Here is a 14,476-nt window from a genome sequence, read left to right on the forward strand (position 1 = left end):
CCCACGATGCTCCGACCTGGGGGACCCTGCTCTCTACTCCAACCGCTCCATCGCGCTCGCCTTGGTCCACCACAACTCTAAGGTGCTCGTCAATGCCGAGAAGACTATCGAGTTGAAGCCTGACTAGGCAAAGGGATACTCCTGCCATCCACCTTGTCCCTCGGTGACGCCGCAAGTGCCATCGTAGCCTATGAGAAGGGCCTATGGATGGCCAAAGGGCTCGCCCGGCCTGGCCCGGCCCAGGCACGGCAGGGCACGGCCCAGCAGCCATCGGGCCGGCACGGCCCGATAGGCACTTCGTGCCGGGCCGTGCCGGCCCATGGGCTGCACCTCCCGCCCAGACACGGCCCACCAGCTGTCGGCCGTGCCGGCCCGAAGGCATGGGTGGCCCATCGGGCCTTTTTAAAATAAGTCTATATTTCGTCCCTCCTCTTTGGGCTATTTCATATGTATAGCTAAAATAAAGTCTATTTTCCCTCCCTCCTCTTTGGGCTGACATATGTATAGCTAAAATAAGTCTATTTTCTGTCCCTCCTCTTCAGCTGACATATGTATAGATAAAAAAAAGTCTATTTTAGATCCCTATTCTTTCGTCCATGGTATATAATATGTCTATTTTTACTCCCCTATTTTTTTGTGTATCGGGCCTAGCTGCCGGCCCATCATGCCGGGCCGACCGATCGTGCCGGGCCGGCGCAACATGCCAGTGGAGGGGCCCAGGCACGACCCGGTGGTCGGGCGGGGCCGGCACGGCCCATACCTCCGTCGGGCCGTGCCGTGCTTGGGCCGGGCCAAAATGCCGTGCCATGGGCCGGGCCGTCGGGCCTCGGGCCTCGGGCCTCTTGGCCATCTATAGAAGGGCCTCGCTCTCAACCCTAGCAACGAGGGCCTTAAGGCTAGCCTCACCAATGCCGACCGCCACCGTCCCGTTGCGTGGAAGGGGAGCCTCGTTGCCACTCCATGTTGTCTTCTCCCCCATCGTGGTCGGCTGACGGACTCGATGGCGAGGGTTCACCATGGGCAAGCACTTGGAGGACTGCACCGACACGGCTTGCCGTCACAGCGTCACATCACTGCCCTGTTGCTTCCCATGGAGAGGAAAAGTGAGGAGGGGAAAGGGAAGGAAGACAAGAAAGATAAGGGTCATTGACGTGCAGGCCCCGCGTGCTGACCTAGCTAGTTAGACTAGGTCAAAATGCCACATCAGCGAAACCGTCCTCCAAAATCGTTAAGAGTCAAATTACACCGGTTTAATAGTTAGAGGGTCAACATATCCGATATTGTAATTTAGGTATACGAAACATATTCGGCCACTAGTTAAGGAAGTCCAGGTGGACTTATTCCCCATTTAAATAAATAAATTAAATTTCTTTTAAAAAAATATGTTTAAATTTTAAAAAGAAGAAGAAAAATTTGATCCAGCCCAACACAAGCCCATCAATATATCTCCGTCGGATTCGTCTTCCCTTCCACGCACGTCAGAGCTCGCCTCGCCGCCGCCTGACCTCGCCTCGCCGTCGCGCCGCCGCCCACAGACACAGATCGATTCCCTCCGGCTCCGATATGGAAGACGCTGCCGCCCGCCGCGAGCGCTTGCGTGCCCTTCGCGCTGCCAAGGACCTCCTCTCCACCCCCGACCCCGCCGCCGCCGGACAAGGACAACACCACCAGTAAACCAATCTCTACTCCCCAGTCCCACTCGTAGTAGAGTAGTGATTCATCTTCTATTTTCTTGTCTCATTACTATTATTATTATTTCTTCATTTTTCTTCCCTGCTAGTATATCTGTATCTATCTAGTATATTGCTTGCGCTCCTTTTCTAGTTAGGGCGTATCAAACTAGTATAGTACTACTAATCAAATCCAAATCCTATAGATTTACTGTCAAGACATTCTATACTGTGCTTCTTTTACAGCTGAAAAAAAATTCCCACTTACCCTAATTTTACATGTACTGCCAAGCCATAAGCCTACAACAATCTCCTTTGCTCTACAAATCGATATCTGCATGCATGACTATCACTCGCTGTTGGAATATAAAGTGAATTGCCCGTCTTTCCTCATCAGCTTAAGCTTTTGAGTTGAACTGGTCAGTGCATGCAGCTCAATATGGTATCAGAGCCAGAGGTCTCGAGTTTGAATCCTGGCTGGCGCGCAATTAAATAAAAATTGCAGCCCACTTCTATTCCACGATAGAGGCTTGAGGGGGCCTCGCGTAAAAGAGGGGGGGGGGGGGAGGTTGGAATATAAAGTGAATTGCCCGCCTTTTCTCATCAGCTTAAGCTTTTGGGTTGAACTGGTCGTTGCATGGTGCATGCAACTCAATACTCGCTTGTCTTGGCAAACCCCAACTACTACATATGCCATTTTTTGCTTGCTCTTATCTCTCTCTCATTTTATTTGTTTTCCTAACATCAACTGTATCTCAATTGAACCACTCTGCTGCTGCATCCTCATTCCTTTCAACACTTGAACAAAATGGAAACGTACTAGCAACCAGCTGCCCCTTGCCATCATGCTTTTTATCCATGATGTCGTCATACTTTGATCATATTTACACCTAACTAGTTTGCTGCTCTAAAAATTATAATAACTGATAAACTTAAGCAAATGTATGTCTTTGTCGCTTGACCTGGTTCATGTATCTGATTGCCATGCTCATTGACTGCATTCAGAAATGGGAACCGTGAGACAGCACCAGAACAAGCGGAGCATCCAACTTTACCAGCTCCTCTGGACGCACCTGAGGAGGCCTCAAAGGAGAACATTAACCCCACTGACGAATCTGAGGAGGTTCAAAATGATGGGTGAGTTCACCTGGAACACAACATACTTGAGCAAGGAGCGCATCACATACCCACTCATATTTGCATTGTATACTCTGTATGTAATCAATCATTCTGACATCCTCTAGTCATTCACTGAATTCCATGCATGTGATTCTGGTGCAAACTTAATTGGATGTAACTAGTTATAATTTTAATTGCAAAGGCATGATGTTTAGACCTGTTAAAATCGGTCGGTGGATAACTTACATGGCAGGTTGTTTAGATAAAAGTTCCTTTGAGTATTGGCTTGACCATAGGCTCTAAATTTGCTTCTTATTATGTTGGGTGGCTTGCTGGCCTTATTATTTGCTGTATAGTATACTATTCATAGCTCTGCAATGTTTCTGATGCAGTGATATGCCAGCCATGAAGTTCAGAAACTACCTTCCTCATGATGAGCAACTTCGGGGTGGTAAGGTGGCTCCAGTGTCCCTCCCAAAGTTTGAGGATCCAATTTCTGCTGAAACTACAGAGCCAAAGCAAGTTGAGGTACTAGTATTGTGGTATTATTTGTATAAACACACTTACCAAATGCCATACATAGCAACAATACTGTCAACATTATTTATTCTTGTGCAGAACCCCTTTGGAAACATAGCTCCAAAGAATCCAAATTGGGATCTGAAAAGAGATGTGCAGAAGAGGATGGACAAACTTGAGAAGCGCACGCAGAAAGCACTGGCTGAGATTGCATGTGAGTATTGTGAGATTGCAGAAACTTGTGTGATCCGTCCATTTAGCTCATCATTTTGTTAGGTGTCTGGTATGCATGCTTGGTTTGTTTATTTACGCATATGTTGAACTATTTCTGGAGCAGTGGAACAACAAAAGGAGAAAGAAGCACTTGGGGAAGGAAGCGATGCAGCCCAAGATTGAGGGAGGGCTCAGGGGAGATGGATATGAAGTAGCTGAACCTTTGATATGTTAAGAATGCTCAAGGGGTGCACTGTGAACTGATGAAAAGCTAATGGTAACATTCGGGGTCTAGCAATTAGTGTGCGACTATACGTTTGTAAGCATGGAAAACCTTAATAAACCTGATTCAGGTTGCTAGACCCGTGTGCTCACTGCTTGATTAAGTGTAGTTAGGGGACTCGCATTGTACTACCCCCACCAAAATGTATGTTTGTGTTGTGCTTAATTCTCTTGTAAGTCAACTGTGCTTAGATTCTGATGCTGCCTGCCATGGAAACCAGTTAAACGTATTAATTTAACATATGCTTTAATTTCCTATGTATTAGATAGATCAGGAATTCGGATTGGTTTCAAGCACATTCAACCTTTCAACACGCTGGGCCTCTACAGAAGCAGAGTGTCTGTCAGTATACCGCCAAACTCAACAGCCTTTCTCCAACTAACTACATTATTATTATCTGTTCATTTTAAGCTTGTTTGATTTTACACCTATAATCAAAACAATGGCAGAATAGCCAAAATGGCTTTCTCTTAGTCAATGGAAGTATGGAAGATGCAACTATCTCAGATCCTTTGATTAAACACAACTAACTTCCACGTTGCATATGGTTTGCTAAAACATTTCCCACAATTGGTCCACCCATGGGGCAATGGGCTGGATGAAAGGAAATGGCATTAGAGGGAAGCTATGAGAATTAAAAGTCTGATGATAGGCTACGCGTGTAGCGGGGAGGCAAGGCGGGCAATGTGGTGGCAGGCTTGAGTGGTTAGGAGGTGGATATCGGTGACGAATTGGGCAACGGAGCTGTTGGAGACGAAGAAGGAGAGAAGGTATGGAGATTCTCACGAGAGCTAAAGACGGGAGCAAGACGATGACGATAGAAATAGAGGGAAAGAAGAACGCGTAGGGAGAGGGGGCGTGGCCCATGGCACAATAAGATCATGTTAACCGGGACGGAAGAGAAGAAAATATTAATGCATCTCCAACGATAAATAAAAAAAATATTTTAGATAAGACGAAGGGTAAAACGTTAGACACGGAAATCTACGACTGTAATTATTTTGGAACGGAGGTAGCAGTGATTTTGAAGAAATTGGGGAAGGCCAAGAAGCACAGGAAGGGGCAGGGACTAGAGTGCAAATTAAGCTGGGTGTGGGTGTGGGTCTGGGTCTGGGTGGAAGAGGAAAAGGATCTGTGTGTGATCGACACGACAGATCGGCATCGGCGGGCAGGGTAGAGTGAGATGGCCGCCGCCACCGCCGCGGTTTTTGCGCTGTTGATGGCGTCGGCGCTCGCTGGGGCTGCGGCCGGCGGCGACATCGTTCACCACGACGACGAGGCCCCCAAGATTCCAGGATGCTCCAACGACTTCATCCTGGTTGGGCTGCTTTCCAATTCCTCTTTCTCTTTCTTCCTCTCTGGATTCCATTCACCCACCGCCACCGACCTTAGCAATTTCAGTGAGGACTCTAGGGTAGGCTGCGGTCAGCCTGCTTCCTAATCCTACCCTAGTACTGTACCCTATTGCTCTGCTTCACTCAGGTTCATAGCTAGAGCTAATCTGGAGTATTTCTTAACTGACCCGACTGTTGAACCAGTTACACAGTAGCAATCTCAAGCTACATATGCATCTTGGCATCACTGGATACGCATTCTACCACCACGACTTATTGCATCCAACCCGGTTCTACTTCTAATCCACTGGTTCATTATGTGTAAATTTGCCTGTATTCCACTTGCTCCTATATTTTTTTTTGGTTTCTGTGATCATCTTACCAAGCTGTCTACATCTCTAGGCGCAATCAGTTTCTTGTTGGTAAAAATTAACATGGACCTTATTAATTCAGTTTCATACAGATAACCATGCCTACAAAATGATAGACTAACAGGAAACAGAATGCGTGCTAGTACTACAGACTAAAGACTAACCATCATTCTAGGTCGTGCAGCATAAATACACAAAACATAACCATAGCCTATTGAGACTCTTTGTGGCTGTGCAATGTGGATATTGAAGTTGTTGATGGAGTGATGTGGCAGCAAGCAAGGCATATAGTACACTCCCTAGAAATTAGATCACTAATGTTCCGAGCAGGCCATCAAGTTACCATCAGAGGTTACACAACACCGCTCTCTTTCGCTGCAAGGCGAATGGAGGGGACTGGTAGGCAGTATGTACCTTGGACAAGTTGGAAGTTCATGGAGATGAATTCATGTTGAAATTGTTGGTGATATGACATCCTTGCATGTGCACGCAAAAGACAATGCAACATAGCTTCCTGCACCACAGTCGTGTGTTGCAACTCACAAGTGAAATAATAGCGAAAACACAAAGTGCACCGCATAGTGTTAGAGTATCAATACCCATACTCTAACTAAAAATATTTTAAAACGCACAACTCATGTTCTAGGAGGAGCTCACGGCTCTCACTGCCATTTGGCCTATATCTAGTTCTCTGCACCACATGTCCTTTTGAATTGAATCAATTTCTGTATTAAGTCTCAATTAATTCCAGTAGTTCGTGTGTTGCACACCACCTGTATTAGTCCTGTACAATGTGAAACATAAATTATGTTGTACTTGCATAATTTTCTTTTCTGGTCAGTACTCTCTCTGATCATTTTGTCTTCTGTCCCATTAAATTAAGGTCAAAGTGCAAAGTTGGGTCAACGGCAAAGAGGATGATGAGTATGTTGGTGTTGGTGCTCGGTTTGGCCCGCAAATAGTGTCCAAGGAGAAACATGCAAATCGAACTAGACTTATGTTGGCAGATCCTATTGATTGTTGCACTTCTCCAAAAGAAAAGGTTTCTCTTCTGGAATAAGTTACAGTTATTTTCATTCTCCCTCTCTTTTGTATCTTTGTGATTGCATCCTCCACTTTATAGGTTTCTGGAGATATTCTTCTAGTCCAAAGAGGGAAATGCAAGTTCACGAAAAAAGCAAAGTTTGCAGAAGCTGCTGGTGCTTCTGGTATAATAATCATAAACCATGTCCATGGTATGTTATCTTTCTATCTGTAAGTTATGATCTTTCTTGGTGTACGATGTTACATATGATTCTTGCTATGTTCCTTCGGTAACTCCTCATGTAACTATTAAGGTGTACCCTTGTTTGTGGGAATTATTTGAGGTGTATCCTTGTTTGTCAGAACTTAGAATGACTCATAATTTCCCATCCCTTGCATTTATCACCTTTTTATTGCCACAAAGTTCAATTTTCCTATCTAACATGACTCTAGGATTTTCTGAAAGCTCTCATGCAACTATTGTTTCCCATACCTTGCGCATAACACTTTTTTTTTTGCTTCCACTAAGCTCATTTTATCTTTCTAACTGAGTTTGGCCCTTATGGTATGTACCTATCTATGCGTTGCACTTTCTAATTGCGAATGTTCATGTATGCACTTTTATTTTTTATTACTATTGATTTCACATTCTTGTTTTTGTTCTTTGATCACATTAAGTGTAGAATGTGGTGGCATCCAGTATTTAGTTTTTTATATTACCCCCACCCCAAAACCTCTTCTCTTGCTTGTTTGTTTTGAAAGTGCCTATTTATGGTTATGAGCAATTGAGCACATGCATTTATATTTGAAGTCCTCTGTTACAAATTACATTTGTTGACTAATATAAAAGGTTCACCTGTGAATTATGTGATGCTTCTATCTCGCAGAGCTGTACAAGATGGTCTGTGAAAAGAATGAAACAGATCTTGATATAAATATACCTGCAGTTCTTCTTCCAAGAGATGCTGGCTTCGCTTTACATACGGTTCTTACCAGTGGTAACTCAGGTAATTCGTTAACTCACTGTGGGCACCTATACTTCCATTTTCATGCGAGAGAATGTTTTTTTTAATTCTCTTTGGCATGGAATCTGGCTATTTGTTCAATCTAAAATATCTTAGTGACTTAACCATGTATCTTCCCTTAGTTTCTGTGCAGCAATACTCTCCAGATCGTCCTGTAGTTGATACTGCAGAGGTATTCCTTTGGCTTATGGCTGTTGGTACTGTCCTTTGTGCATCATACTGGTCCGCATGGAGTGCTAGAGAAGCACTTTGTGAACAAGAGAAGCTCCTCAAGGTTCTGATCCGTTAATGCCATGACACTTAGCTTTCACCTATTCTACCTGTAATGGAGGACTGACAAATGCACTAATTGTAAAGGACGGACGTGAAGTTTTACTAAATGTTGAGAATGGAAGTTCTAGTGGCATGATAGATATCAATGTGGCATCAGCCATAATGTTTGTAGTGGTCGCGTCATGCTTCTTAATAATGCTTTACAAGATGATGTCTTCCTGGTTTGTGGAGCTACTGGTGGTAATTTTTTGCGTCGGTGGTGTTGAGGTGTGGTTTCATCTGACTTTACTTTCCTTTCAGTAACTTAAAAAGTTTCTGCTGCTTAAACAGTAAATAGTATCAGTTCCTCTTTGTCTTTATTAATAGTACAAGTACTGTTGTTAAGTGACTAGGTAGGATAGTCAGTGAATACTGCAGTGAAACTAATATTGTTTTGCCAGCTTGTTATGCAAACTGCCGCTTAAGCAACCTCGCTGCTTTTTCTTCCTTAAACTAATGCTGTTGTTTATATTTGCATATGCAGGGCCTGCAAACATGCCTAGTGGCTCTATTATCAAGGTATAGTGAAGCTGCGTCAGAGTTTATTTGAATCAAGAATTTGTTCTTAACTCCTCAGCTGATGAATTTTATTATTACTGACTGAAAGTGATTGAATCTTCCAGGTGGTTTAGAGCTGCTTCAGAATCCTTTTTTAAAGTGCCATTCTTTGGAGCTGTTTCATACCTTACTCTTGCAGTTTCCCCATTTTGCATTGTATTTGCTGTTCTTTGGGCTGTTCACCGTCATTTCACCTATGCCTGGATTGGACAAGATATCCTTGTGCGTGCAACTAGCTGTAGACCTGTAGTATTTTAAATGAGTTCTAATGTAACCAACTGCTACATCAATTGACATCAGGGCTTTGTATTGTCAGGGTATTGCACTGATAATTACTGTTATCCAAATTGTTAGAGTACCTAACCTCAAGGTAATCTAGCTGCTCTTGACTTTTGACTTTCTACATGATGGATGTTAAGCTCCATTGCAAGTTTTCATTTTACTTTAGCGTGGTTGTTCAAGTTATCTTTGTAACTGAGGCCATGAACAGGTGGGTTCAGTTCTCCTCAGCTGTGCCTTCTTTTATGACATCTTCTGGGTGTTTGTCTCCAAGAGATGGTTTCATGAGAGCGTGATGATCGTGGTAAGTTTTGTGGAAATTTATTCTAGACTTCTGGTAATTGGTGATCTCATTGTTTAAGCTAAGTTGGTTATGCTGGTGTGCTTCTCAAAGGTAGCTCGTGGTGACAAGACTGATGAAGACGGCGTCCCCATGTTACTAAAAATTCCACGAATGTTTGATCCATGGGGAGGATACAGCATCATTGGATTCGGTGACATCCTTCTACCTGGGCTGTTAGTTGCATTTGCATTAAGGTTAGTCTCGCAAAGAAAAAGAAAAGGTCTATTCTTACATGTGGATACAAGCAAGCATGTTAGAGATATGACTGCTAACAGTATTTTTTCAAAATATTAATCTTTTTCCAGATATGATTGGGCTGCCAAGAAAAGCTTGCAAACTGGTTACTTTTTGTGGTCAATGGTGGCCTATGGTTCTGGTAAGTTACAGCGCTGGTCCACGCAACTATTACTTGAGACAAAAAAAAGAGGCATTTATCTGTGCATCCGTCTTATTTAAGCTATTGTATTAAAGCTATTATGTGCTGTGAGGAATTAATTTGCTGAACTTTTTGCCCACATCAAGGACTCCTTATTACATATGTCGCCTTGAACCTTATGGACGGACATGGCCAACCTGCACTTCTCTACATAGTGCCCTTCACACTTGGTAATTAACTACCTAACCTATCTCTCCCCCTGGAGCCTAATGAGTTTATGGATTGAACTAACCTCTTTATATATGTCTGTCAGGTGCGCTGATATCACTTGGGTGGAAAAGAGGAGAACTGTGGAACCTATGGTCCAAAGGGGAGCCAGAGAGAGTATGCCCTCATCACATGCATATGCAGCCTCAGCCGAAGACGCCCCCACTAGTCCAGTAGATCCGTCATCTTGTTAATTAGTACTGTAGCTATCCGTCACCAGCTGCATCCGTTTGCCTAAGCGAGCTTAATGGTGTAAAAAATCGTCTCCTGCATGTTCTTAATTAGTAAGTATTAATCTCAATGAGTTGGTCGTTTGCTGCTTCTCTATAGTGAAAGATGTTTTTGGTTCGATAAACTAGTCATGAGTAGAATTCTCTGTAATTTACAACTACAGAAGAGAAGGGAACTATATATGCAAGCTTATGGTTGATAGGAAAATGTTTATCGGTTTTTTCTATTTTCGTTATGGTTTTGTCATGTCAAGATAACTCTATGATCTGATGATATAGCGTCTCAAAACGAACCTCAATTAACAAAAATAGGTCAGCTGACAAACACGAAATTGTACTCCAACCAGCTGATGAATGGTCATTGCCATTGGTGACCAACCAGGTGCTAGCTAGCTCGCAGTAACGATGTACGCTACTACCAGCTGCTGCGACAACCACCCACTGCACCCCACTAGCTAGTACTATATGGAGTATAGCATCAGTGGAGTCGACCGCCACATACTAATAATCATAACACCTGGAGTATTAATTAACCACACTCACTCAATCCTGGAACTCGATTATTAATTGTATGTTGCCAACCGTACGTGCTCAAAGTCAATTAGTATATATGTATTATGCCAAAATATTTAGATTCAGATCCAAACTAAGTGGCCGGCGTTAGGTAAGACGAGGACAGGCTCGATTTGTTGATATGCGTAGCAGGTGTAGTTCTGCTAGCATTACCACGTTAATTATTTCAGTTATCATCAGAAAAATAAATATACATATTCATGTAGTATTATTGCACTCTCCAATTGAATTACATATGCAATATATGTAAGAGAGGTGCCTATAAATACATCCAACCTATCTCAAGGTTTCTCTCACCACATCAAATTGGACAGAAAGGAAACTAAATACATGCGTCCTACGATCCCAATGTCTAACACCAAAACTTCACTTGTCGCTCTCCTTTTCCTGCTCACAGCCCAACTTATTACTGCCGCAAGGGCCCCAATCTTTGTGACTGGTATTGGTGGTGGAGGTGGTGGGTATGGCAGCGGAGGAGGAGAAGGCAATGGTGGATACGGCCATGGTTATGGCTATGGTTCAGGATATGGTTTTGGCAATGGAGGTGTTGGCGGAGGTGGCTATGGAGGTGGAGGTGGGTATGGCAGCGGAGGAGGAGAAGGCAATGGTGCATACGGCCAGGGTTATGGCTATGGTTCTGGCAATGGAGGTGGTGGCGGTGGTGGCTACGGAGGTGGTGGTGGCGGCAGCTATGGAAGCGGTGGCATGGGTTCAGGGTATGGTGGTGGCTATGGTTCAGGCTATGATTATGGGGGCCAAGGTGGAGGTGGAGGTCATGGAGGAGGGGGTGGTGGTGGATCTGGCTATGGCAACGGTGGCTATGGATCTGGCTTTGGTGAAGGTTATGGCTCAGGAGGAGGTGTAAATGGAGGTGGTGGCAGCGGCGGTGGTGGTGGAGGAGGTGGTGGAGCCTCAGGATACAGGTATGGTGCAGGCTATGGCAAAGGATATGGTTACGGTGGTGGTCCTGGTGGTGGAGGTGGTGGTGCGGGTGGCGGTGGGGGAGGAGGGAGTTACAACGGTGGAACAGGCGGATATGGAGAAGGTCATGGCTCAGGTTACGGGGGTGGTGGCGGACATGGCCATTAAATATCATTACTACATATTAAGAATGGTTGAAATCAATTAAGTAAAGTTGTTAGTGCTAATGATGTTAATATAAACCCTAATACCAGTAACGATGAGTAATAAAAGCAACCTAGCTAGGCTGATGTATATTTCTTGTGCAGGCATGCTAGGGCTAATACATGTTGCACCTGTATTTGTAATATATAACAGAATAAAGTGTACTCATCTTAGCTATGAAATATGTAATAATTTAGCTCTAGCCTTTGATGAAGCAAAGGGTGGGATTTTCCCCCATTATCTAAAAACATCTTGTGCTACGAAAATCTAGGTCCAAAACCCTCCGCAATTGCTGGTTTTCCATTAGTTTACAACCTTGTTCTGAGTCTTAGCAAAGATACTACATTAATATTGTTGCAATGGTTTTATTTGGATAATCTAGGTTCTAAATATATTTGATTTATGTTAAAAGAAAACCGCTAGGCAATGCCCAACAGCTAAAGCATTTTTGTTAAAATAAAGAACAAAACATATTAAATGTTTGCAAATGTTTTAACCAAGAAAAACTGAGGAAGAGATACTTCCATTCATCCTACAAAGTATAAAAATGTAGGAGAATATCCTTCTTAAAGGAAAATGACCAAATATCCAACACTAGACATAATATTATGGAAATTCAAAGGGACACTGCTTCCATAATGCCTTCTTGCAGAAGAGGTAGATAAAGGGACACTGCCCCGACGGTATAACCAATATTGCATATATACGCGGACTCCTCGGCTCCTTACATTTCACTCATCGCTCTTGCTCGTGCCGCACCCCTCCTACCTCGTGCGCCACACGTACTAGCTGACCAGACTAACCCATTTATAGTCGAGTGCCTCGTTGGGCCGTTCGATTGAGTGGCACACCAATCAGCTAGGCTAATTCATTGGAGAAATGGGTGGAGCTAGCTAACTTGTTTTCTTGGGCTAGCTGGTAGGAAAGTGAAGACCTTTAGCTTTCTTAGTATGGGTATACTTCTCTTTCATCTGCTCTTCATAAATTCTAATTGGTTCTTGATGCCTCCATGTTATGTATTTGATACTCGCAAAACTATTGATGATGCACGTTATGTACTGATGATGATATCTGCAGTTACCGATGATGATAACCGTAGTTATGATATCTGTCAGGTACCATTGATATTTTGCATGTACCAGTGATTATACCAATTAGGTACTAGTAACGATTCATGTAGGTACCAATGTTGATACTTATTAGTCATGACATTTGTAAATTGTAAGTATCATAATGATACCTGATATCAGTGATATGTGTAAAGTACCTGTGATGATACATGTTAGACGATATCTCCATGTACCAATAACGATACCTCTCACGTAATAGTATTGATACATGTAGGTATCAGTGCTGATACTAGTTATGTATCAGTGATGCTAAGTACTAGTGATGGATATTTAAGATAGTTCAAACAATACTCTCTCTGGCCCATTAATTAAGGCACACATGCACTCTAAGATTCAACTCTTTAAATATTTGACCAGTAATTATTTTGTTTGATGAAAATAGTATCATTAGATTAACATTTGGATTTACTTTCATATGATCATGATTTTGTTGATATAAATATTATAGTATATAAGAACTTTAAAGTCAAAGATTAGTTTTGAAGACTGGTACCAAGTTTAACTGTGCCTTATTTGGTGGGACAGAGGGAATACCATTGCAGAGATACATGAGTTGCATATCATTATTTGCGAGATTAGTGATATTTTACCACTCAATAATTTTTATGATGGTACTAGGCAAAATACTTAATAATTTTTACCATTGGAAGGAGCTCGCTTAGTTCATTCATGGTGCTGAAGGAAGATGGAAGGAGCGAGGGTAATTTTGTCCAAAATAGCATTTTATCAAGGGTTAATTCAAATCCTTTTGCATAATGGCATTCGGACAAAACCTACTTTTGAAGATGGCATAATCTTAATTTTCACCTGGACGGTTTCCTCATGCCAGAAAAGGAAACTTCTGGCGGCCCCACTGTCGAGCGCGTGCTACTCCGAGCCAATCTTTCCCCAAAATCAAGTCCCTCCTCCTCATTGGCGGGGTTGGCAAATCTCCGCACCGCGTCACCCGGAACTCTGCCAGTCCCCGCCGCCCAGAACTCCGCGAGCAACCTTGATGCAAGGCACGTCGCCTAACTCGATCGCGGCACTTCCGAGCAACAATGTCAAGAAAAGGGCGGTGCGGGAGATGGGATTGGGGAAGAAAACGAGCGCGACGAAGAGGAAGAGGGAGGAGAAGGACCCGTAGATTCTCTCGCCACGGTGGACCTCGCCGTCTCGATCCGCCGCCACCGTGGACCTCGTTGCCCCGAGCTGACCTCGTCGCCCCGAGCCACCACCAAATCTACCGACAAGAGAGAAGGGGGAGAAGCGACGGCACCGGATCTTGAAGGGCAGCGCAGATTCGGTGGAGAAGCTAATCGGCGACGCTGGTGTGCGAGGGGAGAGACGGTGGCGTTGGCTAAAGAAGGCCGAGCTTGTTCCTCTTCTGCCGACACTGCCGTCGGCTTTGTCCGTGTCCTCATCCCCTTAGGAGGGGAGAGGAGAGGCGGAGGCGGCTGACACGGGTTGAACGAGTGAGGGAGAGGATTGGGGAGGGGTTGGATTTCTTTTTTCTCTAGATTTCAGGGTGCCAAGTGCAAAATTTGTACTTACATGTAAATAATCTAAAAAACACAAGGGCTTAAATAGAAAATAACATGGGTTGACATGATAAGTTGGGCTATCCCTTCGAGCTACTCTGCACTGTGTAAAACAAGATATAGCTTAGGGTGTGTTTAGTTCACACCAAAATTTAAAGTTTGGTTGAAATTGGAACGATGTGACGGAAAAGTTAAAAGTTTATATG

At 43.7% G+C, this 14,476-nt stretch overlaps 3 protein-coding genes across 3 annotated transcripts; all 3 read left to right on the top strand.

The window, feature by feature from the left end:
- The first annotated feature begins 1,415 nt into the window (after positions 1-1,415).
- Positions 1,416-4,054, top strand: LOC4342149 (uncharacterized). Its single transcript, XM_015787506.3, has 5 exons — positions 1,416-1,670; positions 2,676-2,807; positions 3,182-3,317; positions 3,408-3,522; positions 3,646-4,054. Exons 1-5 carry the CDS (start codon positions 1,564-1,566, stop codon positions 3,702-3,704), a joined length of 549 nt encoding a protein of 182 aa, XP_015642992.1. The 5' UTR covers positions 1,416-1,563; the 3' UTR covers positions 3,705-4,054.
- Positions 4,055-4,859: 805 nt separating this feature from the next.
- Positions 4,860-10,149, top strand: LOC4342150 (signal peptide peptidase-like 5). The gene is made up of 14 exons (NM_001402969.1): positions 4,860-5,122; positions 6,393-6,551; positions 6,633-6,744; positions 7,420-7,539; positions 7,680-7,831; positions 7,915-8,097; positions 8,354-8,388; positions 8,493-8,649; positions 8,744-8,797; positions 8,918-9,010; positions 9,101-9,243; positions 9,355-9,425; positions 9,572-9,655; positions 9,739-10,149. The coding sequence occupies exons 1-14, from the start codon at positions 4,988-4,990 to the stop codon at positions 9,867-9,869; spliced, it is 1,629 nt and encodes a 542-aa protein (NP_001389898.1). The 5' UTR covers positions 4,860-4,987; the 3' UTR covers positions 9,870-10,149.
- Positions 10,150-10,843: 694 nt separating this feature from the next.
- Positions 10,844-11,584, top strand: LOC9266883 (glycine-rich cell wall structural protein 2). The gene has a single exon (XM_015786957.1). It carries the CDS (start codon positions 10,844-10,846, stop codon positions 11,582-11,584), a length of 741 nt encoding a protein of 246 aa, XP_015642443.1.
- The last annotated feature ends 2,892 nt before the right edge of the window (positions 11,585-14,476 follow it).

The sequence above is a fragment of the Oryza sativa genome, chromosome 6, assembly GCF_034140825.1.
Source record: "Oryza sativa Japonica Group chromosome 6, ASM3414082v1".
Classification (NCBI taxonomy): Eukaryota; Viridiplantae; Streptophyta; class Magnoliopsida; order Poales; family Poaceae; genus Oryza; species Oryza sativa.